We start from the raw sequence: 26,729 nt of genomic DNA on the forward strand, positions 1-26,729 counted from the left end.
ACATGTCTGCATGCTCTTACTGTACATACTGTACATGTCTGCATGCTCTTACTGTACATGTCTGCATGTTCTTACTGTACATGTCTGCATGCTCTTACTGTACATGTCTGCATGCTCTTACTGTACATGTCTGCATGCTCTTACTGTACATACTGTACATGTCTGCATGCTCTTACTGTACATGTCTGCATGTTCTTACTGTACATGTCTGCATGCTCTTACTGTACATGTCTGCATGCTCTTACTGTACATACTGTACATGTCTGCATGCTCTTACTGTACATGTCTGCATGCTCTTACTGTACATGCACGACTTCTCGCAGGCTAGCAAAACAAGGACTCTCTCCCTTTCAACCTGTGACTTATGTCTTTAACTAGTTATTATGTTGTCCTGACTTTTGCTATTGTCCATTTCTCAGTTTATGGGAGGATTAAAGTGGGAAGTTTTATTTATTTATTTGTACTAATTTCTCATTCTGTCAGCAGACACTTCCTACTCTGAAGTTTTTTAGTATTTAATATGACTGGCCTTAAAGCCTCATATTATCATTGGCTTTGGAAAGCTCCAGGCTGCTGGACCAGCTGCTTCTCAACACTGTGTGTCTGTCCTTGGGAAGCTCAGGGCCCCCCACAGTAAATGAGGACCATTTCAGCCGAGGCAGGGGACTGAACCTGTGACCTTGTTTTTGCCAATTTACTGCCTCTCGAACATCAAGGCCACTCTCTCTCAGCAGCAGTCAGCCACATGTGTCTCCTGCCAAAACAAAAGTTGGGCTTCAGTTTCTTGGTCTTTTTCCCCCCTTCTTGTTCACTGCCATTAAAAACCATAATGCCACTCTAAAAATGAAACAATGTATCCCTTGAAACAATTCCATCTTATAAAGCTGCCAGAAGCTGCCGTTGTGGTGAGGGGGACAAGTTGACAGTAAAAGAATATTGATTTTTCCTCTTGTCGTGTGCAGCTGGTTTCTGGCTGAGTGAGTTTACTCTTACAGAGTTGACAGAGGGTGGGCTGTTTAATGGGGTGTTATCAATTCACAGGAGTTTGAGTGCCGTCTGTTGGTGTGCTTACATGATGGATCGGCTGCCGGGTTTTACTTGTGAAGCAGAGGAGAGTCGTGTGGATTAGAACGGAAAAGCAGAGGTTGATGGAGAAGGAGACAGAAGCAACAAGTGTTTAAAAGATATATGAAGCGTTTAATATCACAGATCGCTCACGTAGACGTCTTAGCTCAGATTAATAGGATGTGAACAGCCCTGGTATTTATAGTCTGGCAGGACGTGATTGCTGCTGTTCTCAAATGTGATTAAACGCAGCTTTCCTATGTACAGCCTTTGCGGAAAAATATATTTGAAAAATAATTCTGTTAGGCTAAACTAATCAATTAACGACGTGTAGTTGTAAATGATTAAATATAAGTTTCTCCTTTTGCAGACCTGCAGAGGGAAAGTCCTTTTGATTAAGTTGTTTTATTTGAGAGAAAAAAAGCACAGCAGAATTACAGGGAGAGAGAAAACAATGGTAACGTGAAAGAGTGAGGATGTGTGAGGGTGTGTGTGGGTGTGTGTGTGTAAGCAGGTTAATACTGTGGAAGGGCCAGAGAGTTGTGAAGTGTTAACTAAAGCAAGAGGTGATAGTGATGAGACACTGGGGATTTGTTTGACATCTAAAAAGGTCACAGCAACACTAGAGTTGGAATTACATGGTGTGTGTGTGTGTGTGTGTGTGTGTGTGTGTGTGTGTGTGTGTGTGTGTGTGTGTGTGTGTGTGTGTGTGTGTGTGTGTGTGTGTGTTTCTGCTGCCTACAATCTGCTTTCCACTTAAGTTAAATCACTTCACAAAAAAATGTCCAGAAGTGAAACTTAAAGCAATCAATCCTCAAGTACGGTTCTCTCATATACAACTTCCAATCAATGTTAACACCTTCTGCAATATCATATCCACGTTAAATGTGAATACTTCACATTTTAAAGCTGTCAGTTAGTAACGGGAGTGTAAGTAGCTCTAATAAAACGGCACTAATTATGTGATTCCGTTGGCCCAGGCATCGTTAGCATTCTTTAAATCTATGTATGTAATTTACAACCAAACACTGTCAGAAGTGCCTGCAGTGGCTATAATCTAAAAGGATGTTCCATCCCTGCAAGGCCTGTCATGCAATCTCACAGTTATAATTACCCTAACTACAGAGGTATTGGCAAATGTAAAGGAATGAGGATGTGAAGAATCGGTTTAAGTAGCCTCATGAGTATTAATCTGTAATTGTAAAGCTGAGCCAGCCATGCTGAGCTCTGATATGATGTTATTTAATTCTTTATTCAGATGATGATGATAGATAGCTTCCAGTGAAGCCTTTAACCGATATGTTATATATATATCTATATATATCTATATATATAGATATATATATATATATCTATATATATATAGATATATATATATTTGAATGCAACATTGTGACCCATTCCATCTCTACTGTTATTCTGGGAGACACTGTGACCAGAAAGAGCTAAAAAGTTCCTGCGATGGGTGGAGTCCTTAAATCCTTGAAATATACTTTGTCAAATAGCAGCCATCAAATAATCTTGTTAGCATCATTATCATATCATATCACAACTCATCACATTTCAGCTCACATGTTTGGCAAATGATGCTCAAGGCCGACTCCTCTCTGGGGCCGTACCTTAATTGGCTGAAGGATCTTAATCATTGAAATTGTAAATGCTAAAGTCTGCACTGATGAACCTTCACAACCGTCTTTCTCAACTCCAGTGCTGCTGTTGGGCATTTTCCTCTACACACGCTGGAGGAGCTACAAAGGGCTGAAAGAGGGCGTTTACCACGTCTCAGCACACCACGACGGCTGGGAGGACATCCGGGAGAACGTCCTCAACTATGACGAGGAGGGAGGCGGGGAGGAGGACCAGGTACACCACTCAGATAAACACACACACAGTTTTTTTTAATATGCCTTTACCAAACGCTTGAGATGTCGCTTCATGGTAAAAGTATTGAAATACATTTATAAATACCAACACTTTTAAGAGAAAGTCAAATTAAATGCTAACTTTTTAAAGAAACAAATGAGACTTGCTCATGTGTGTGGTGGTGCAACATGTTTTAAGTTGAAACTCATTGTCACTAGTAGTCTGGTCTTTGGGCATTTTGACCCGGAAGAAAATGGTATAAAGATGATTCGTAACAATCCCCTTTGGGAAAAAGTTTTATGAGTGTTTGAATATTTTGAACATTTTTACATGTTTTTGTATGGAAAAGGTAAAAGAATAAGGATTTTATGCCGACTTTTGACGGTTTACTCACCTTCATTGTAGAAAATGCAAAGTCTAAGTTACTGAAAATTGTTACTTTACTATGAACTATAATAGTCATTATCGCATTACCTCTGGTATAAGCACAATCCCCCCCACCCCTACCCCCCGGCAATGGTAGAGTCCCCTCAAAATTGTATAAGTGTGCTAAGGGCAAAAAATAGAAATAAAAAAAGGTGTAAGTTTACTTTTAATTAACTAGTGAAACACGATTTCCTCATTAGTGTCAACATTGTCTTCATCGTTAAGGGTAACTTTCTCCTCTGCAGTCTCCACAGGCTGTTACACATTTCAGGCCATGTTTACGACAAGAGCAACTGTTATTGCCACATGGCTTTCTGGCAGAAAGTTTACATTTACATCTGACAAACTTCAGTAAGCTCTCTGGTGCTGCATCAAAGTCTGTCAGGGCTGGTGTTAGTATGGTATCAGTAGTTTCCAAACCCATTGCATCGGATCCAGGTCATTGCTCGTGAGCTTCAACCAAAGTATGACTTGCAAATGAACCCGCAAACTGTGAAAATATGCTGCTCTTTCTGTAGGTGGAAGCTTCTGTGGCTCAATTGGTGTTTTGCTTGTTGACACCATCTCCATGTATTTAGCGTACCTTAGACTGTTCAAAGAATCATCTGCTCTGCCTCCATATAAGATAACATATAACCGGATACCAGCTTTGCCAATCTGTTCCACTGTCGCTTCAGGATTGGTCATCAAGAAGGATATCTGCTGCAATTCTTCTGATTGTTTTATCTTCTTCAAAAGACTGGTTTTACCATGCCCATATGTTGCAGAGGTGGTGTCGCCACATGAACATCTCCACGTTCATGCATGGATGAACAGGAGATGGGATGTAACTACTTTGCCAGCTTTGTTAACAAGGACTTTTCAACACCTTCAAACCATTCTTTGATCTCTTTGCCTCTGAATGGAAGTATATATCAGCCATATTCTGGTTCCAGTGGTACATCAAGAGGACAAGTACATCCGTGTCATCTGCTACTATACTTACTTCCCTTCCTTGTCTTGTCAATTGAAGGGAACATTCCACTATCATTGTGTCAGCATCTCCAGTACTGCTGTGCACGATCTGACCATCAGCTTCCAAGCATCCACTCAGCAACGCGATGAACTGACTTTTGTTCTTTTCATTGGAGAGAAAGGTTTGCTGATCACCGTGAGGCTTTGTAGATTCACTAAGCTGAATATCTGCACATGTTTTTCCAACTCTTCGCTGGTGCTCGTGATCTTTGTTTGATGGACCCTGTTCGTAGTCATCAAACACGGTGCAACAGTCGCCATACCTTGCACGCACATAGTTGGCATATTGTATCGTTATGTCTTTGTATGTCACCTTCTTCTGCCATTTCACTCTATGAATAAGGGCCCCGCCATCAAGAACATGCATAGCTTGCACCTTTTCCGCACACGGTTGCACACCATTTTTGCTATTATATTTTGTATTTTTACATCAATTTTTTGTATTTTGCTAGTTGTGCCTTTATAGTTTTACGCATTAAATTGTCCTTGAATAGTGAAGTTGGCATTGTTGTAAGCTCATAGCCAAAGTATGGAGCCATGTCTTCCTCTCTCTGTACAATAGCTAGCAGACGATAAAACAGATGATTTGGGTGGATATGAACTTTCTGTTTTTCAACCTGGATTCCTGGATACAGATGATCTAAAGATCGAACTTGATCACTTCTTTTAATAGATGCTCACATTGTCAAGCTTCTTCTGGATGTGTGCCCCAACCTCCTTTGTCTTGTCGCAGTTTATGCCATCACCATCGGATGCCGTTAAACCAGAAGATAAGGACCGTAGTCTTGGCTCATTCAAATCAAATGGCTCGTGGTGGTTGAACCATTCTTGAATGTTGTGCAGGTCAGCAAAATCCCGGTTGCTCCTGGAAGTCCCGAGTTCCATTTGTTGTTCACTGGTTTTATGCTTTACATTTGTCATGGATGTCATGGCATCATGGACCCCGGCACACTTGTGCATGCTGTAGTTCCACTGAAGGCGTATAGTCTCCGTCACACCCCGTCCTCTAGTCAGTCCTCCTCTGCTTTTGATGGATCGCATCATGACCTGTTCTCAATTGTAAGGTCCGTCCATATTCCTGCCCAGAAGCGATTGCTTCTGCGGACTGTATGGAATCCTTGTTCAGTGAAGCAATGGTATTAGTGGTCTGTTTGTAATTCCAGCATCAGCCGCAAATACAGTCGTGCACTCTTTGCATAATTGATGTGGTCAGTTGCAGCGAATAACTTCAACATGTTTGTAACTGCTATGAGATGCAGGTTCCAATCTCCGGTTCTTTCAGCGCGAATGAAAACCTTCAAAGTTTCCACATATTCAATATATTGCAACCACAACTTTGCTGTTGGTAACCTCTCAGCAAGCGATTCTCTATACTTCAGTAAGTAATCATCTAACTTCTTCAGAGCCTTTGATTCAGCAACACTGGCAACTGGTATACATTTGTTTTTGATTCCTTCATACAAGTCCTGAATCTGTTCTACATCTGTAGCTGATGAAAAATGTTTATGCCCCACAGTAACGTATTAATGCCGAAAAAGAAAAAATATTCAAATACATATAAAAAAAATGTTTTGCCGGATTTTGGATATGTTGTTCTACTCTACTCTAATTCTGCTTCGTTTGACACCAAAACCAGCTTTATACCATTTATTTCCGATATGGTGGTCATTTTGTTAATCAAATGAATAATGGAATCCCATTATTCATGTATACATACAGACATTTACATATTTATACATATAAATTCATTATCTGAGCATCACAACCTCTAAATGATGATTCAACTGTTTAGTAGATCATGTTTTTAGACGGTAGAAACTCATACTTGTTCATTTTGTCAGCATATATATAATGCAATAAAATGTATCATGTTAGCAACAATGAACGATCAGAAGTTCTTTATTGCGTAGCAAATATTCAATTGTGAATTTATATATATTTATCATGAAATGACTGTTTTATGTTGTTTTTAGAAAATGATTTGGCACCTATTAAGACCTGTTGGGTGTTAACCCTTTCAAAGTGTGTTTTCACTTCAGAAAAGTTGATTATTACGTTTCAGTTGCCTAAAAGTTATTCGGTTGTACTTAGTTCCACTCTCTCGTGTCACTTCTGGTTGCAAAAAAAACAAAATGGCGATCTTGAGGCTTTAAAATGGTTGTCCGCAAACCAACGGGTTACATCATGTGACCACGTCCACCTCTTATATGCAGCCTATGCTCCAGATGTGTTCAGCAGAACATTAAAGGGTTAACACAGAAGCACACTATATAGCTGTGCTCTGTGTGTTTGCGTAAAGGTCCACCTTCATACTTTTTAAGATTTCACTTTTGTTTGAAAATACTTAGCGGTGAATGCAAGGTAGCAGTTTTATTGAGGATCCAGTCAAATCAATTAGGAAAAGAATAATAGAATACTGTGTGTGTATCTGTGAGCGTGCTCTAGTGTTTTAATTATACCCACGCAAAGTCCTTATCTTCTCTCTCCAAAGCCACTATAACCCACAAGCACTCGACAGTACTTAAGAGCTTGCATAATATCACGGCTTTGATCGAAACAAATACGTGGCCACACACACACACACACACACACACACACACACACACACACACACACACACAGAGTAGAAAATGGACATGGAAACGCAGATTGTTGTCACACCTTGTCAGTACCTACAAACCCTGAAGGTCTTGTCCTCCGCACTGTAAACCTGATTTACAGTATACAAACGCATAGAGAACACACACACACACACACACACACACACACACACACACACACACACACACACACACACACACACACACACAGTCCTGATCCCCTATAGCAGAGCAGATGCTGCAGTTAATTCTCAAGAGACTTGTTGGAAAGCTCTCTGGAGGAATACAATCAGCACTTTCCACTCATCACATAATCAGTTGTATAAAGCGACCCACACCTCCTCCGGGTGTATCATTTCCTCCTCCTATTCCTTCATCCCTCAGTTTGTTTTTTCATCTCTGCTGCCGTGGTTACTGTTTTGGTAGGATGACATTAGCAGTGCAGTGATTGGCTGTTACAGTATATAGAAGATTACGGCGGCTGGTAAACCCCAAAGCACATATAAGAGGTGGTTCCCCTTTTCTGAATCATCATTTCTTTTATCTTCACTCACACACACATAAACACGACGATGACTTCTCCAAGACAGTAAATGGAGATGGATTGAAAACTTAAATGGGTGGAACGTTCATAGTAAATGTAATATAGAGAGCGGATTGTTTTTCTGCTCGCTCTCTGTCACATTTCATTTTTCCCCAAAACATTCCGTCATGCACCCTGGCTCCTTCTGTTTGCAGTGTCTGTGCTAACTTGGACTTTTCCTCTGCTTTTGTGTGTGTGTGTGTGTGTGTGTGTGTGTGTGTGTGTGTGTGTGTGTGTGTGTGTGTGTGTGTGTGTGTGTGTGTGTGTGTGTGTGTGTGTGCAGAATGCCTACGACATGGCGGAGCTGCAGAAGTCCCTCCAACCGAGCCCGGCCCAGTCGGTCCAGTACTGCCGCTCCAGAGCTCTGCACCACCACCCTCCTCCTCCTCCTCCTCCCCTCCACCACCACCATCACCTACTCCACCAGGCACCCCCCGCCCCACCATCCGCCCAGCCGCTGGACCCGCTCAGCCGGACGACCAGCTCTACCACCCTACCCACTTCAGCAGCCTCCTCCTCCTCCACCGCCACCACCAACACCGCCAGCCTCCGCAGGGACGTCCCCCCCACCAGACTCCCGGCCCAGGGCCAGGCCCGCCCCTCCCAGCTGGCGCGCCCCTCCCAGCTGGCGCGCCGCTCCCTTTCCTTCTCCAGCCAGGACCTGGCTCGCTACCTGTGCGAGATCATCCGCGACGCTGACCAGCATCCAGACACGGGGCCCTTCGACTCCCTGCAGGTGTTCTCCACAGAGGGAGGGGGCTCCCCCGCTGGCTCCCTCAGCTCCTTCAGCTCGGCCGGGCTGGATGGAGGGAGCGTCGGGGATGGGGGTGGAGGAGGAGGAGGAGGAGGAGGAGAGGGGAGGAGGGAGGAGACGCTCGGGGAGTGGGGGCCTCGCTTTGAGAAGCTGCGGGCGCTATACGAGCGGGCCGAGGCCAGCGACCTCTGAGCTCAGATCACACAGACCAGACTGATAGGACCCTGATAACGGGCCCAACTGAAACAATCAATTAGCAGACGCTCAGCGACGACCGAGGCTGGAAAACAGTGAGAGACTGACTGACCACGGAGATCGCTCTACACCCCTCACTCACTGACACGGAAGGTGTTGCATTTACTGGATGATGAGCCCTGTCAATCAACCTGGTGGCCTAACAGACAGATGAAAGTGTCTCTGTGAAAAGAGCCGTTCGCTCTGCGCTCCCTCTACCTTGGAGGACAATTCTGCAGGAGCAGACGTTATCAAACCTGCCAGTCAGGTTAAAGGCTTCAGAATGTCTCTGCCGGGCTACTCATCATGACGGAGCTTAGCTTCACTGTCTGAAAAATCTGTTCCACTCACTAAGACACCAAATGTCCTCTATTGTCTCAGTGTTTGTGCTCTGAGTGTCAGCTGAAGGCCTCACATGGCCAGGTTTGTAGGTGTTTTCTTTTTTTTTATACCTGAACAAATCAGTGCCACATAAAATGTATTTTTAGCACCTTGCTGCTGAATTTAATCTTTGTAAATAAGCAAAGAACTCTTAACATATAACCCACTGCACTGTTACACGACACGACAGTGAAGGTGAGTGGGATCATACTGAGTAGCCCATGAAGTACACTTTGGATTTTCAGTATATTGTGGACACGTTGTGTTCTCGCTGCCTGGCTGTAAACGGCTTCTGTCAATGTTTGTATGGGGGAAAAAAAGTGCTTCGACCAGCACTGGGTTGCAGGGTGAGATTATTATTCTTTTCTTCTGGTAATGTGTCCTTCACTGGGTTGAGTAATTCTGTATTGGTTGGGTGTTTCAAGTTTAAATGCTGCGTGGGTTGTAAGACATCAAGCTTTCTACTTACTTCTGCGCCCTCGTCTTCATGTGATTTCCTATTCTCATTCGTGCTCCTCCGCCGCGCGTTCCTCCTCACCCGAGGGAGGGTGCACAAAAATTCAAACGGCTTTGTAACAAAGAAATAAAAACGGACGTGCGGACTGCGGGAGGGAGGAAATACTCGCTCTGTTGCTCTGTTCCGCGTACGCTCTTCCTCAGGCATACCAAATGTGGTGTCTGCGAGAGAGTATTTTAACAGACGATTGCACGGTAGAATACAAACTATGTCAAACGGCTTTCCAAGGTGACTCAACTAACGGAAAGAAGAGGACAATAATAATGATTATATCTTATTCAGAGCTGTGATACCTGTGCCGCTCAATCCACACACACACATTTATCCATTGTCCCTTGCTAAATTACCACATTCTCTTGTTGATTGTTGCAAAATGGACTGAAAACTGCAGGGAAATATTAAGTCTGCAGTTATTATCCAAGCTGTGAATTGTCAGCACAGTGTTCCTCTTGTTTGGCTTCCTTTTCACATCAGGGTTAGGGTTCTTTTGTGTTCCCTCTCTCAACTCTACAAAAGAAAAAGACTTCCTGTTGTTGTGGAGCCGGGGACAACAATTTGGACAAAAACATTGGAAAGGTAAAGACCAATACTAAAGCAGGGAGGGGGAGAGCTGTTCTTTTCACCCTCAATGAGAGAGATGATGGAGGATGGAGCGTCGAATCAGGGAGCAAAAAAGAGCATCGCACCATTCCTGGCTCTGTGGTGAAATGTGCACCATCAGTACCTCTAAGGGAGCCATAGTTTCACGGTTTGTTACACAGCAAATGGCATACATATAAAAGTCATGTGTCCCAACCTCATCCCCTCCTCTCCCTGCAATCCTCCCAAAAGCCGACCTGGCTTCTCCTCGCTGTGTTCTGCTGGAAGTAGCAGCAGCAGCGCTCGCATTATGCTCTTTTTATTGTTCTCCGTGCTGCCAGAGTGGAGCCTGTCGGTAGAGAGCGGTTAAAGGCTAGGAGTGTGTGAAAACATGTCAGGCCACTAATCCTAATAGGAGCTGATGGCTTGCTGTCATGCTGGAAAAAAACCAAACCAAAGGATTGCGGGGACTTTCAAAAAAAGTCGACAGAGGAGTCTATTCACAGATTCTTTTTCGCTGTTTTCCAGAAACTTGTATTTTCTTAAAGCCGAGGCAATAGTGCAGCTTTTAAAATAAGAGACTCGGCGGTCAGGTGAGGGCGCGGTACGCTGTGGGAGGAAACCTGAAAGTAAGACACACAGGCTTGTTCTTTTTTTAAAGACGGTGGGGATTTCCTAGAGGGGGGGTGCTTATTTTTTGTATTCCTCTGTAGAAGGGGCCGAGCCAGGGCCACGCAGAGCGCTGGAGGATGAAGGCGCTTCATGCTGCACTTCTCTCTCCGCACTTCTCTCTCTGCAGCTGGAAGGAGCAGCGACACCATTCATCTGTACCATAAAGCAGCTTCTTAAATGTTGTGTTCTGGTTGCAGACATGTTGTAAACAAAGTTAATGTTTTTACATCATTTGTAAATACAAAGATAGATTAATTACAATTATTGCTTTTTGTCAAGAAAAGCACTACATAGATTTAAAATGTGCAACTACTGAGAAAAATATAAAACCGAACATATCTTTTTTATCATCATGATGGTGATGATCTTTGGACAGTTATGTAAGTGTTTTGTATTTGCTTTGATTTTTATTTCCTCAATAAATTCATTTGTTTTGCTGAATCGTGACTGCATCTGAAATGAACTGCAGAATTAAAAGGCCTCACATCATGACAAACAACGACATGTTTGGAATAAAGAAATACTTTTATTGATCATACTGCCATTGAACATTCATGTGGCTAATATCTAATACTGGCAATAGAGAACATTTCAACCTTACTCAAGTATCTTACATATATTTCCCTTCTCGAGCTGCAACGATGAGTCAACCAACAACTAAATAATCATTTTTCATGCAGAAATGTCAGAAAACTGAGATTTCTAGCTTTTCTCATTTATATATCATATTAAAGTAAATATATTTGGGTTTTGGACTGAGAAAACAAGACATTTAAAGAAGTGGAATGGACACTTTTCACTATTTTCTGACGTTTTACAGACCAAACCATTAATTGATCAACCTTGAAAATAATCGGCAGATTAATCGAGAATGAAAATAATCGTTATTTGCAGCCCTGTCCCTTCCACAAATAACGTGCTTGGCGTGAGAACAAATTCAATTTCAGAGTTAACATTTACTAGTTTGTCCTGCAGTAGAAAACCCAGCTGTACAACACTTTTAGTGGATTATTAGAAAAAGGAAAAGATTGAAAAAATGACCAAAGGCACTGACATACATTACAAAACAATATTCCTCTTTCAAATACACACACAGGTAGCTGCTTTCAACTATTGACAGGTCAAATGAAACATGTAACGGTGCTTGTGCTGAAGAGTTCAGGGTCACATGGAGCTCTTTTGTCGCCTTTAAGGTGCATCAGTTCTGTGCGTTTATCTCAGTGCGCACTAGAGTGGAACCTCACTTTGCAGGTCCAAAACTCAGTTTATCACTCGTGTTCTTTAGACCCTTTTACCCCACGTGGAAATTTCACATTGATAAATAGTTTTCATGTATTTACATGGCACCAGCCCAGTGGGGTCCGTCTGTTTCAGAGGCTTCCAGAGAATGTCAGATAGTTTGTCTAAGAATGGCACATGCGTCATAACTGCAGTTCATCATGAATACTAATAATCTTAGTGATCAAATCTAACATTTTTACACAAGACATGCTCCCAAACACAATAAAACCAAGATTAACACCCATACAGATAACAAACTAACAACATATACACAGATATACTCGTCTTCTTCTGCACATGCACACAACTCGGACTTTTGGGTTCATTTGAATGGCGTCAGAGAGCCTGACTCACCTAACATCAGCGTCCGACCTCACTAATGCTCTTATGGCTGAATGTGATCAAATCCCTGCAGCCAAAATCAGTTAGGACACCGTGCAAAATGTTGCCAAAAATATAGACTTTGATTACAGCAGAGATGTAACTAAGACTTCAGATAGTTATCTAAATCCATCCACTGTGCAAAACAGTCTTCAAAGACGCTCTATAACTAAAGATGACACGTTACAAGCGGCGCCAGTTCTATGAAATGGTCTCGCAACTGTCTCGTGTTTTTATATTGTATTTAGCACAACGACAGTTAGTTGGTTAGGGCCTCGCAAATATGTTGGGTAGATATGTGGCTGGTGAAAAATGGGTCCAATATTTACTTTGATGACTATGGGGCAAAAGAATCAGTCAGAATCTGTAGTCACGTTCATTTCTCCCATTGGAGAGAATACTCAGGAGTACACGGGGATTTATGGGAACACTTTTTCCTCTTTCCTTCTCAAAAAGAAAATCCTGTCCACACAAAAGCATGGTTTAAAAACAAAACAAATTGTCCAGATGAAACCGCAATTGAATCGCTGCCAAAGACAGTCGGCAGGATGGGCCACACACACACACACACACACGCCACCGGAAATGTTGTTGTGGGAGTGTTGGAAGTAGCTGTGACCTCTGTAGCGCATTCTGATGCCCAATATAGTGGAAGGGTACTGTATATTTACAGTGAGGCGTCATTGGTGACAATTGTCACACACTCAGACGTTACAAGAAAACTCTTATTCTGTCAACAAGTAAACACTGAAAATGGAGTTTCTGAAAATCTTCACCCTGGCTGGAGTTTTACACAAGCTCCGTTTTAAGGGACCTAAAATGCTGTGTGTGTGTGTGTGTGTGTGTGTGTGTGTGTGTGTGTGTGTGTGTGTGTGTGTGTGTGTGTGTGTATTAGGCTGAAAAACATAGAAAAAGCTATGTTCACAAAAATACCCATATACTGCCGCGAGTCTCCTAAAGAGGCGTGGCAGAATAGGGGTGTAATGAGATGGTGTCCACATACTTTTGGCCATATATACAAACACTTTTTTTGTAGGAGGAAGTCGGTCGTCTTATTCTGAAGATTACAGATACAGGAGGGAATCTGGCCTTTAGTCTGCGTTACGCTGAAGAACGTCTCTAAGTTCCTCTCTTTGTTCAAAAGAGTCCTTTCCCAAGAAGAAAGATGAATTCAAGTGGCCACATTTGTTTCAGTAACATCGACTAGTTCTTTCAGAACGAGCCTAAATGAAGCGTTGCTCTGAATTCTGCATATGAACACAAGTTAATGGTTTCTTCATCCCCTTTTAATTAAGGAAACCATATGCAGACAGCGCGCCTCCGAATGAATTACTAATCCCAATATGTATGGAAATTAAGAATGGTGAAAAAAACAAATTACATTGGTACACTCTTATTAGGGAAACATAATGGAATCACTTCACTCTAAAATAAAGCAATCAGACATCTCCTAAATTAAACATCCAATATGAAGGCTGGGGGGGTGGTGGTGGTGCTGTTCCACACTGATCCTATTGGTACAATGAGGCCAGACAGTTAACGAACAACAACGTCTTCAAAAGCACCACAACAACAGTGTGCAGGAGTGTGTCTGCATCTGCGAGTGTGTGGATTATCAAAGACAGAGGTCCTTATTAACAAGCGTACAAACATAGGCAGACAGAGATGTGGGAGGGAGGTGTGTGCCGCGGCTCATTGTAGCAGGCAACTCTGACTGGCCACCCCATAATTACCTCCACAGCTCCAGCCTTTCAATCCCCCCCTCTCCTCTGCCTTCCGTTTGGTTCAAAAGAAGAAACAAAAGATGAGGAAGTGTTCTAGATCATTGTGAATCCACACTTTGATACGCTCTCATCTCCCCTCCGCTGCTGTTTAAACATGAGCCTTTCCTGCCCTCCCCACTTCCCCCTGCTCCTCCCCACTTTCTTTTCCAACCACAAAGCCTCAGTTTGATATGCAAGTGTTGCCCCCTCTCTCTCTCTATCACAAACTATTTTGGATTGCGGCGGGGAATCAGCGTCGTTGTCAGCCTGCTGCAATTTCCTTGCCACTTACATTATTCGTGTGTGTGTGTGTGTGTGTGTGTGTGTGTGTGTGTGTGTGTGTGTGTGCGTGCGTGTGTGCGTGCGTGCGTGATGAGAAGAGAGAGTGAAAAGGTTGAGGCTGCCACTGATGAGAATCACAGAGCCGACAGCAAGCACAACAACAACAATGTCAAAAATATCACTGGGTACCAGCTTTGACCTCAGTTTTACAGCACAAACACATTTAAGCACCAGTGGAAACTGCTTCCACCCAGGTGGGAATTGAAACTAACAACGTTGTTTCTATTCAAGGGTAATTGATAAAATCTATAACTGTGGAGTCAAGGCTTCCTAATGGTCAGTGTGGCTTTTCCCCACAGATACTACAGCTGAGTGCACAGCATGGCCGACTACCACACAGTCAGTTTCATGTTTGAATCAGAAATACTATTATGGAATGAGCATTAGGTTTATGTGTGACCATAGAAATAGTCGTCTAACAACAAAATCTCAACTTAAATTCCAAAATATATTTGTTCTGGAGCTCTCAGCCTCTTCAGCTGTGGATGCAGATGGATGTGTTTCACCCATAGCACCTTTAGAGGACAGGAGACGGTGAAACAAATACTACTTTTGAATACACTGTATGAAATTGGCCCGTTAGCAACCAAACAAGCAGCTAGCAAACTCTAGTGAATGAAATCGCGTACAATACAGACAACGGAGAACAAACTGCCGCGGCACAGTGCAGAGAAAGCAGCTACTGTGACTGAATAGAGCTAGCATGTCTCGGCTGGCTAGTGTGTTAGCGGTTAGCTAACACACTAGCATTAGAACCAAATGTTTCACCAAGACGCACAGATTCATTTGCTTTGTGGTGAGACCAGGACTGAACAGTTGCATACGAACAGATCCATGTCCATGAGCGAGACTCCACTGATGCAGTCGAAAGCTCTGGAACAGCTAGTTTACCACAACTTCAGTTGGAATTGTTTTGTCACAGAGACAAATATATATATATATATATTAAAAAAAGAAAGGTAGATCATTTCTTAGTTTGTTTTTATGTTGGAGTATTTGCAAAGAGCCCACGGCTTCAGTTTAAATCAACATTGATGTGTTTTTCACATTTTGATGTCTTCCCGATATGCACTTCATAACTCATATCAGTCAGAACTGTAGTGCCATCTTTCCAATAATGTTAATCAACAAATCTTTAATTGTTTCTTGAAAAGAGCTCAATAGCAAACATGTAATGTACTAATGTATCTGTAGAAATGCTTTTATTTATTACAATGTATTGAGTATTTCAATGTCAATCATTAAGTTATTTGTGATTTCTGTTACTTAAATGTGTTAAATGCGAACACATAAATAGATTTGATAAAGGGTTTATAAAGGACTCTGATGATAGGATTCGATGTTTACTCTAGATTTGATAAATGCTACTGAACCCCAAATCTACCCTGTATGAGAGAAAACAATGATTTAAACATATTTATAAGTAGCAATGAATAGTATTATTGTTCATTTCATGATGCTGTGCAGAAATGAGATTCAAAGTAAAGTTGACGAGGAGTTGCTCGTGGTGTTCTGGAGCCTGCTCACAGGCCTAACACTTGTTTCTGTGTCTGTTCATCACCAGTGAGAGCTGGGGGAAGGCCGGGGTGGGCGGTGGGAGGCAGAGCAGCCCAGAGCAGGACTCCTATAGGTGCTTCCACACTCCACTAACTAAAACAATGCAGCCCCGAGCTTGAACCAGCACACTGCTCTAACACCACAGTTCACAGAGCTATGTGTTAAAAAAATAATGGGCATGATCACAGCTGGGCACAGTGCAGAGAGGAGACAGAAGAACAGTGAGGATTCAGTGCTTTTATCTCTTCTCCTCCGTCTCTCTCCCCCTCTGGCCTCTGACGAGCTTTTTCTCGCAAACCCTGATCCTGCTACTGAGTCGCGCTGGGCTCTGACAGACTCTTGGTGCTTTTCTTGCGTTTCTTCTTGACCCTGTACACATGGAAGGTTTTGTTCTGGAATGTTCTGGAGAACAGAGCGGTGTAAGCTGCCGCGTCCGTCTTGATTTCTTCGCAAAATCGAGGGTGAGAGGCAGGCACGAGGTCCGGGTCATTCTCCCCCGGTCCGTCCATGATCTGATGGAAGACAGACACGAGCGCGTCATCAACAACAGCAGCTAGAAGGACACTGATGTGGGGACACGAGTTAATCAATGCATCAGCAACACATCGTTGCTGTAAATAACCGACAGCCTCTCACAGGCTCCAGTTTCATTTCACTTTGCATCCCTTGGCAGAAACTCTGCAGGACTTTTTAACAGCAGTTGTTCAAGCTTTGTATTAAATAATGTAGCAGCCAAGTATATATTATATATAGTATATAGCTTATAAAAGTGTATATAAAGAACAACACAGCGCTGCACCATCAGGTTGTTTAGTCGAGCACTTAAATCCTACATTTCAAATGTTTTTCCCAGCTTTGATTTTTTATTTATGTTTTAAACTAAATGCCAATAAATATGGCTTAAAGCAGAATACTTCATGAGAAAGAAACATGTTTATTAGAGTTATTGGAAATGTTTGGATCACTCAAGTCTGAAACAATCCTACGCAGCCACCACTGCAATCAAATTCCACAAATAGTAGAATACTAATAATAATATTAGTGTACCCTGATTAACAGAATAAACTGAATTAATAGACATGCAAAAATGTAGAATTATGTTATAAATGAAGCTCTGAACTATTCTGTACAGCCCTAAGCAATACCATTTCATTCTGAATATTTTTAAATAGTAAATAATCAATACTGAAGCTTTGTGAGTGAAGGATCTGGTTGGAAAGAAGGAAAGGAACCAAAAAACATTGAAAGAGAAATAAATGAATGAATAAAAGGAAAGACAAAAAAAGTAAGAAAAGGCGTAAAAGAGAAGGAGAAGGACGGGCAGCATTTTTTCAATAAAGCTGTCTAGATGTCAGATGTTGTGTATGCTGTGTGACATTTACAGCGTCACAAACAGACACACCGGCGTTGTGTTTTATGTGTCTTATACCACACTGAGCCAGACAGCTGGGCTGAAACTAGTCTCGCCTCTGGTAATCCAAATAGTCAGGACGCTGCATCCGACATCAAAATAAGGAGAGATGGGGGGGAGAGAGCGACAGTGACGTGCAGATAAGAAGGGCGACTATTGATCTTTGTGGAGGCTGAGAGCTTTCACCCAGTCACAGAAGTCGGCTGAGGGGACAGCACATGTGGCCATGCACACACACACACACACACACACACACACACACACAGTCACACACATACACACAGTCACGATGAGTCACGTTAAATAAATGCCACCCACATGTCCGTTGGCCAGGTCGAGCAGGTCCCGCAGTCGGCAGCCTCGCCTGTGTCTCCGCTCGTAGCAGATGCTGTTTTCCAGCACCACATATTCGGCCCCAATGGCCCTCAGGATGTCGTAGACTTTCTCCGGGGACTGGCGAGCGTATACCTGATACACCTGCTCTCACACACACACACACACACACACACACACACACACACACACACACACACACACACACACACAGATGGAAGACAAGCAGATTTATTTAGGTTTGTGTGGACTTTTGATTGCTTTTTCTTTGCTAAAGATCATCTAGCTTTATAATTTAACACCAATATTGTTGAAAGGAGAAAACTTCTCTCCTGGAACTCAATTACAGAAACATTTATTTTCTGAATTAAAGTTTTGATGAAAGCTGGTTTATATTCAATTCTAACATGTTTGCTCAAAACAATAATGGGGAATTGAAAACAAAATCAGTGGGAGAGCAAAAACAAAAGTGTTAAAACATAACAGAGCTCAACATTCTGAAATCTGTTATGATTCATCTTTTATTCGTGGCAGATGAAATAAAACTTTTGATTAATTTCACATAAATAGACAACCCGTAAGAACTGAATTGTTTATCCGGGACACAACTCAGCCCACTAGTCGTGTTTAAATGGGTTTTGGTTTTAATACGAGCTGGAACATTGAAGTGACAAATCAACTTACACGTTTCTGGACCAAATAAAGACCAAGGCTGTGACTGAAATCCCTCCCCATCCTGCACTGTGTTCTCCCTCACCATTTTATTTGAATGTCTGAATGTGAACTACACAGTGCCCTCAAAAATACTTTCTGCTAACAATCACACACATGTATAAATGCAAAGATTTATTGCAAATGGTGAGCAATTCTTGGTGCTGTCAGCGGCCAAAATCCATTCTTTAATTCCCGCCTGAGTGTCCGTCATATAGGGAGTGGTGAATGAGTTGAGGAGGGAGGGATTTCGGACCCAGATGTTGTGAAGGTGATACTCACACCGCATAAGAACTGGAGCTAAACTTTGTCAGTCCACCCTGATTCAAAGTGAATCCATCCAAGTAACATAATCCTTCTACTTGAGGGGTGACTATCACAATTTCATTGTTTATTTATTTAAAAATGTCCATAATGGCAATGCTAACACACTGATGATTAGCAGCCTGTCTAGCTAAACCTTTTCGTTCTACAGACAATGTCCCGGAAACTAACTTGTAAAAAGGATAAAAAACTAATGTGGATGAATGCTTTTGCGATCCATGTCCATGATCCATGTTTCTTACTGTCAACACATGTCATGCAAAGTCCCAAACCAACAATACATTGATCAACTATTGTGTGTCTGATTTATCTTCCTTCTCTGTTTTTCCTTCCTGTTTTTAACAGTATTGTTAAAAACACATCTGATAGGAAAATACAGGAAATACTAATTGTTAAGCACAGCAGGGGACAGGAGGTGAACTGCTCAATCAAAGAACAGTCCTCAGTCGGTTGAATTTGCACGTCTGGGATCTGAGTTGATCAGTACATCTGTGTTTACTGTAAACCCCATCTTGTAGAACAAAGAAAGACTGACCTGGAAGCTTTTGTGACTTCCTGTCCTTTGAATGGGTATACAGTAAATACTGAGGCTGGGAGAGTTGCTCCGGTGAGCAACACAGCAGAACTTACAACCTGTATGTGCGTGAGTTTGATCATCCTTTGTATGAATAAAACTCGGCTCCTTCTTGCAAGAATATTGATTAAACCCTTTTATTTGATTTGGATCCTGACTTCGTGGTGTTATTAGGAATATTTTTCCAACAACATCACTGCTGCACGTCATCCCCTCTCTCTTCCCATATGTCTCTATGGCCTTTTCTATCCATGTAAGGCCAAACTAATATTAATAATAATCAGTTTTCACACAAATGGAGTTGGAGTTGAGAGTCACAGGCAAGATAGGAAAGTCGTAAAAGGGTTGACCAACGTTATCCTTAAAGGGCCTACGAAATGATAAACATGAATTTCTACTGATGATAGTAAATGCTATTTGTGTTGTAAAATGATGTGTTATTTATGACACAATGATCGCAGTATTTAATAAATCATGATTTAGTATGTCGACCACCGATGTTTACATTGCCGCTACCGGAAACACCCGACGCCGTGTTCTGACGTCACAAGTAGAAAACAGTCCACCAGTTGAATACACAGACAGCACGGCAGAAGCGGCAGAAGCGTCAGACGTGGCGATGTTGGACTCTGGCTCAGATACAGTATTTCGACAGAATCGAGTGACAGTGAGTCGTCACACGTTGCACCCTCAAGAAGAGGAGTTTATTGAAGAGGATGCCGGTGTCGCGGATTTAGATCATGCGGGCGAGTTTAACGTGGTGGAAACAGCAGCTGGAGACACAGTATTCAAGATGGAGACACAGACGGGAGCGAACATGCGGATGATGGTGACGGTGATGCTGGATTTGGCGGAGATCCTGTGCGACAACAGAAAACAGCCAAGTATATACATTTGATTATAGTTCATAGAACTTCTCAATATATAGTAAATACATCATAATAAAACGTAACATTATCCTCGATCGTAAATAGATCGCAAGCTATCGATAGCTTGCTAGCGAGTCGATAGCTTGGTTTCCTTGAATTGTTATGAACCCGACTATTTGTCTGCAAATTGCTCGATCGCTAAATATTCAATTATTTCTCTACTTGGACACATCGACGTCTGTAAAGCTTGATAACTTGATTCTTTCTCGAAGTTTCTGCGGTTGAGGTTCTATCGTTGTGTCTGATGTCAAACGTCCTATATTACGAGGCTGTATATAAAGCATTAGCTATTAGCTAACAAACAGACCGGAGGACAGCGCTGGTTTATAAAGTATAGTCTGTATACTGACCGTCTCACGGCTGCCTATAGTAGCCAGAACACTTACCAGATGTTCATGGAAGTTACGATGTCGTAACTTTACGAGACTTACGTGAAATGGGTAACAAGTTGCTACTAGATAGATCCGACCTCCGTACGACCATAACAGGCCTATGAGCTGCTTACGAGCCTGTCGTGAAACACAGGCATATAAATAGTATGAAATTAAGATGACGTTAATATTGGCCTTTTTTCTGGATATTGCATATTGTGTACATGTCTTTACCACTCTTCAATATTCAAATATTAAATCAATATTAAATCAATATTAAATCAATATTAAATCAATATTAAATCAATATTAAACGAGACGGTGCATGGCGAGTGTAAAACAGAGAAAGCTGGACGCAGAATGTCGCACTTTCCAGCAGAAATGGACGAACGATTATTTCTTTGTGGAAGTAAAAGGCCAGTGTGTCTAGTTTGTGCGGACGTACTTGCGGTGATTAAAAATCATTTTGAGCGTCATTACAGCAGGAAACATGTCAAACTGCACGAGCTGAAAGGACGAGTGCGTTTGGATAAAGTTAACGCTCTTCGGCGGAGTTTGGCCCAACAAGCTGCTCTCTGCAGAGCGGAACATAAACACATGGACAGATAGAGAGGTAGACCACCACACCAAGAACAGACTGTTCACCACTGCTGTGCAATTATCACTGCCATTTACAATATTCACTTATTATTATATTATTTTTTATTTCTATTTAATTATTGTGTACTGCCTTTTTACTTCATATGTTCTTTTGCTGTGACAAGATACATTTCCCCGTTGTGGGACTAATAAAGGATTTCTGATAAAACAGAAACATACATGGATAAACAAGTTGCTTTTTTGCATTTAGCATAAAAGAAAGGTGAAATGAATGGGCTGTGTCTGGGTTATGAGTTCAATAATTAGTATGGCCCTCGAAGGATGTTGTAAAAGAAAAATGGCCCTTGACGTGTAAAAGGTTCCCCACCCCTGCTGTAGCTTAATAGGGGAAGGGTGTATTAGTGTGACAGTTTACTGTAAAATAAACCTTTTCAACAGTTGATTCCTAATTTTGAATTTTCATTTTCCACAAATTAATTATTTTGGAGTGACACACAAATGTCAAACAAGTCCAGAGAACTGGAAATGTCATTAGGGTTCTTACAAATGTTTGGAAATGCACAGTTTACACAGTTTTCCTGCTCAATATCACACACAGCCACCCACACAAACACACCCACACACACACCCACACAAACACAAAGCCCAGAAGGTCTTGTGGGTCGTGGATCATTAATGAGCTCCACACTAAGATCAGGCCTTGCCAGCGGCTCAGCTCGGCTGACTTCCCGCTGGGAGGCAAAACATAGGATCAGCCACCCAAGAGATGACCCACACATTACTCCTTGCTCATAATGAAGAAAACACACACACACACACACACACACACACACACACACACACACACACACACACACACACACACACACACACACTGCATGCAGGAGCAGAAACAAATGAATAACAGTAAAGCTAATTTGCAACAGTGTTTTTCATCAGTCCTTTGTGTTAACAGCATTTTTCTAGCTTCAGTGTTTTGGATGTCAAGTTTTGTATTTCAGAGTAACACAGTTATTCAAGTCTATTGGCTGGACATGTCATAAAGGGCATGTGAAGGTCAAAGGGGGAAAAACCTCCTATAAAGACACGATGCAAAGATAATTCACACGAACTAAGAAAAGCAAAAAGAGTATGTCATTTAACAAATAATTCAATATGTAAAAAAAAAAGACAGAATCAAATAGATATATTTTTTTTACTCAGTACGGTTTGAAACATGTTTTCCTCCATTAATGACAGTAAAAACCATTTGCATCCAGATTAATAGAAAGCCAACGACAGTGCTCTTCTGCAGCTTTTCTCCCATACATTACTTAGATGCACTTAAGTGTGAGTGTCACCATTAAGCTCTCCTTTACTGGAGCGCAACATTTTCAGTCTCCATTTTCCCTACGTTAGAACTCAGGCGTACTTAATAGATACGCATTGCACTCAGTGCTTCTTCTGATCCCATATTCATTCACACAATCACTGCAGGTCACTGACCCCCCCATCTACAGACAAGTCCTTTGTCTCTCACACAAGACACTAACACACAGCAGAGTGAGATGGATGGCTCAGGCAACGTGGCTTCAGCTGCAGTGGCACAACACAGATTTCTCTTTGGAGGAAAGAGGCTGCCATTAAATGAACAGCAGGTTCTGGGAAAAGGGACTTTGATTAAAGGACTAAAATAATATCTAAAGGTTGAATATTACTACAATAAAATGGCAACCTGCAGGTCTTAAAAGTGCGTTAAACCTGCATTCTTTCAGATGTCCAGCAGGGGGCGACTCCACTGGTTGCTAAATGAAGTCCAATTGTATAGAAGTCTATGAGAAAATGAGTTCTCGCTCGATTTATTACCGCAGTAAACATTTTCCTGACAAGATTCTCAATCGCTAGTTTCAAGTCTTCTTTAATACAGCGTGATGGTAAATCATGGTCCCATTTAGAGTAAAATACACGATAAAGCAGGGTACCCTTCAGGGTGTGGCTACCTTGTGATTGACAGGTCGCTACCACAGTGTTGTTCAGCATTCCCTTGAAGGAGTCGGCTGTTCATTTTTTCGGGTAAGTACATTTTATTTAAGGATGTTTTCCAATTGTCAAAATCAGCTTCCCACTTCATTCATTACAGATGCATTACGGATGCACCCCGCCAACCATGCTAGCGCTAGCTTTAGCTGGTAGCTTAGTGTTTGCTATGCTAATGCTACCTGGCCCCTGCTGGGGCTCCCTCCTCTCCAGCTCCATCCTTTCGTTTACATCAGGTCTCTTCTCTTTCCAAAAAAACAAGATGGCGATGGCTTAAATGCCTCAAGTCTCAAACTCAAGTCTTTCAAAACAGTAGTCCACAAACCAATGAGTGACATGACTCAACTTCTTATACACAGTCTATGGTAGCTACACTGTTATAGTTACTATGGACGCTAAGATGAATAAATAAATCGGCTTGTTTTACTAAACTGAAGAATTAAAATGTTCTTGTGAATATAAAGAACGTACGTTGGATGATTCATACTATCCTAAGACCTTAGCTGGCACCAAACAACAACTTCAAAAACAAAAGAAAGAAAGAAAAGTAGCGAGTGCTGCTGTTCAGCCACATATTTAGAGGCAGCACAGTTGCAACAAAGTCAATAGAAAAACAAGAACCGAGACAAAGTTGAAAATTCGCTCTGGGCACCTCACATTTAGGAGGAGACGGAGTTCATCTGCTTGAGCTGTAAATGTTTCTACTTGAGTGAAAATGTGTGTTTTTTCCGAGTTTCACTGACACCATGTATATAGAGACAAGAGCAGAAAGGAGCGTGTCTGGAGGAAAATAAGTGGATATCATGGCAACTTTGGCAGTCAGAGCTGTCACACATCAGTTGTCCATTAAATGCTTGAGAACACAAGATTGCAGCCAAGATAGAAACACCACTCCTGTGGTCAAAACCAGCCAGAAACAAATCTCCATCTCCTCCTATTCCACCATGGTCACAAAAACTGAATACACTGCCATCCAATTTTCAGCTCTGAACTTTCACATTGTTGTATCACTAAATCTCATGTCACTATCGTTTCCTAACCCTGAAACTCACTTTGCACGTCTACGAGCACACGGTGACTCAAACAGGTGCACGGTTCATTCAAATGAGGCAGCGCAAAGTGATTGTTGTTGGTGGAACCAGAAGCCACGTCTGTTTCTGGCGCCGGTCTGGTGATTTTATCGACAAGAGCAAAACTTAATACTTGGAGCAAGATTAATTATTTCAATTTATTACACTCCAGCCAGTAAATGCATTTAAATTCAGAAATGAACTTTTAATGTAGTTAAAGCAGGAACTCGGTAAAGCAGTCAGCATTCATACCTACATTTTGATTCTAACAGTATCTGCTGCACACAGCTGCTTTACTGTGTGAACAAGTTCTCTTTCTGCTCTTTAAGGACACATCTTCTATCTTTCTGGTAGTAGAATTATAACTCCCATCGTTGTGTACTCGGCTCCATTGTCATGGCAAAGGATGCAACAATATGTTCCATTGGTGCGCTTTGTATGTCTGTATGTATGTATTCCATTAGTATTAGTCATTCCTGTTTTGTTTCAGCACAGCAGTACCCATAAGTGATGTCTGTGCGCCAGGTACTGTGTTATTGATGCGGTCCGTGGCCTTTTACACCCTCCGACCCACCAGATCAGCAGCCTATCTGTGTTCTGGCACCTCCTGATTTACAAATTAAACACTCCCCAAGACTCACCGCAACTAAAGCAGCCTTTAAAGTCAGAGAGGGCTCTAAATCAAAACCTTAACATGTGATTGGACTGCTCGAAAGCGGGTGTGGCTGAGCAAATACAGCACAATACAAAGCTGTAGACCTGTTCCCCTCCACACATTGGATCAGGAGGAGGAAGGTAATTAACACATTCAACCTCGAACGCATTATTCAGAAATGTACACAAAGTTTTTGCTACATATATATGATAAACAACTGAATGAGGGACGCATGATAAGAAATGGGAAAATGTATTTCATTTCATTGTGCCTCAAAGAACATCAAGACAACAAAGATGGTTGTGAGAAAGCTTTATGATCAGCGCGGTAAAGAAAATGTTTCTATCAATAGAGTCTGACCCCTGTTGGTTTGATGTAGTATTCTTATTTAACGCGCGTCACATAGCATCATACGGGGAAAAGGGCTGAAAATGAGTGTGTCCACCCGGGTGTCATGTTTCACATGGAGCCGATAAATACCTGTGACTGCAACGTTTCCCACTTAAGACAAAAGCCATCGTTAGTGGGTTTTGTCTTCAGTGGGAAAGGGCCGTTATACTCTTGGCTAATGCACACTACAACCAAACTCACTCACCACACTATTATTACCCCCCACGCACACAAACATGTCGAAGTTATGACAATTAAAGCTCTTAAAGCTAATATATGCTTGAATTGGCATTCATATAACATGACTCACTTGCACAGCTGACACTGTAATTACCATCCATTTCCTTCAGTGTTGAAATGTTCCATTTATTGTGTGTTTATTGTGTGTTATCTTGCGAGCACTCTGGTAGTTTGTGTATGTTTGACAGTATAGTGCAGCCTACAGTACCTGCTTAGTCCTCTCCCGCAGGTCTTTATCTTCATAGTGGGGGTGGTTGGTGAGAACTCTGCCTGTGCACAGCTTGATGCCAGCCAGCAGCTGCATGCTGCCTGCAAATACAGCCCGCCTAGGGGTCTTTGTGCTGTGGACAACAGAGAGAGAAGGACACATCATTCACCGCTGTAAATATAGAGATACAACTTACCATAACAAATCTTTTGACAAATGTCTTAGAGCTTTGTGAGTGAAAACAGAGAAGAGAGAAAAAGCATTAAAACGCACAAAGATGTTCTGCAGTTTGGAGATGAAAAGTTTAACGGGTACCTCAAGTCATCAAAAAGGTTTGATTGAATTTCGCTTTTGTTTATTTTCTAGCTTTGTTATTCCGTCCACATTATTTTGCTTTCTGCATTTGCCTCAATAATTGGGACATATTGATGGCATTTAAAAGTTTCTTTCAGAGATGTTACCTCAAGGACGGTGGCTACCTACATCAGAGCCAAATAAAAACAGTCAATCACAAAGAGATGACAAAAGCTGTGAGGGGTTACTGTGGTACAGAACAAACTGCAGGCGCAAGGGGAAACCATGTGAGGTCGTGGCGTGTTAATAAGTTGCTGTGTATGTTAATCAAACTTGACCTTTGTGTGCAGGGGTGCAAAGGTGACAAAGATGCAAAAGATGATCCGACATGAAGAAAAATAAATAATAATAATCAGCTCGGGATGCATGATGATATCTGCACTAGGACGGGCCATCTCATATTGTTCACGATAATACCAGTATCCTTTTTTATATGATCAAATAATAATAATAATAAATTGTATTTATAGGCGCACTTTTCATTTGAGTAAACACAACTCAAAGTGCTAAAATAAATTCATATTGTGTTAA

At 41.9% G+C, this 26,729-nt stretch overlaps 2 protein-coding genes across 5 annotated transcripts in view; one reads left to right on the forward strand and one right to left on the reverse strand.

Moving 5' to 3' along the window:
- The window catches only part of LOC115023769 (neural-cadherin), a 312,681-nt gene extending 301,499 nt beyond the window's left edge, over positions 1 to 11,182 (forward strand). Inside the window, 2 exon segments of the mRNA XM_075074155.1 lie at positions 2,774 to 2,928; positions 7,835 to 11,182. Coding sequence (XP_074930256.1) covers positions 2,774 to 2,928; positions 7,835 to 8,497 — 818 coding nt within the window. The 3' untranslated portion in view covers positions 8,498 to 11,182.
- Positions 11,183 to 11,192: 10 nt separating this feature from the next.
- Positions 11,193 to 26,729, reverse strand: part of dpy19l3 (dpy-19 like C-mannosyltransferase 3) — a 62,474-nt gene continuing 46,937 nt past the window's right edge. For all 4 annotated transcript variants that reach the window (XM_029455032.1, XM_029455041.1, XM_029455024.1 and 1 more), the window contains 3 exons: positions 25,845 to 25,977; positions 17,742 to 17,900; positions 11,193 to 16,524 (listed from right to left, as the gene is read on the reverse strand). In XM_029455032.1, the coding sequence (XP_029310892.1) occupies positions 16,321 to 16,524; positions 17,742 to 17,900; positions 25,845 to 25,977 (496 nt within the window). In that variant the 3' untranslated portion in view covers positions 11,193 to 16,320. The remainder of the gene's footprint in view (positions 16,525 to 17,741; positions 17,901 to 25,844; positions 25,978 to 26,729) is intronic.

This window comes from Cottoperca gobio, chromosome 3, assembly GCF_900634415.1.
Source record: "Cottoperca gobio chromosome 3, fCotGob3.1, whole genome shotgun sequence".
In the NCBI taxonomy this organism is placed as follows: Eukaryota; Metazoa; Chordata; class Actinopteri; order Perciformes; family Bovichtidae; genus Cottoperca; species Cottoperca gobio.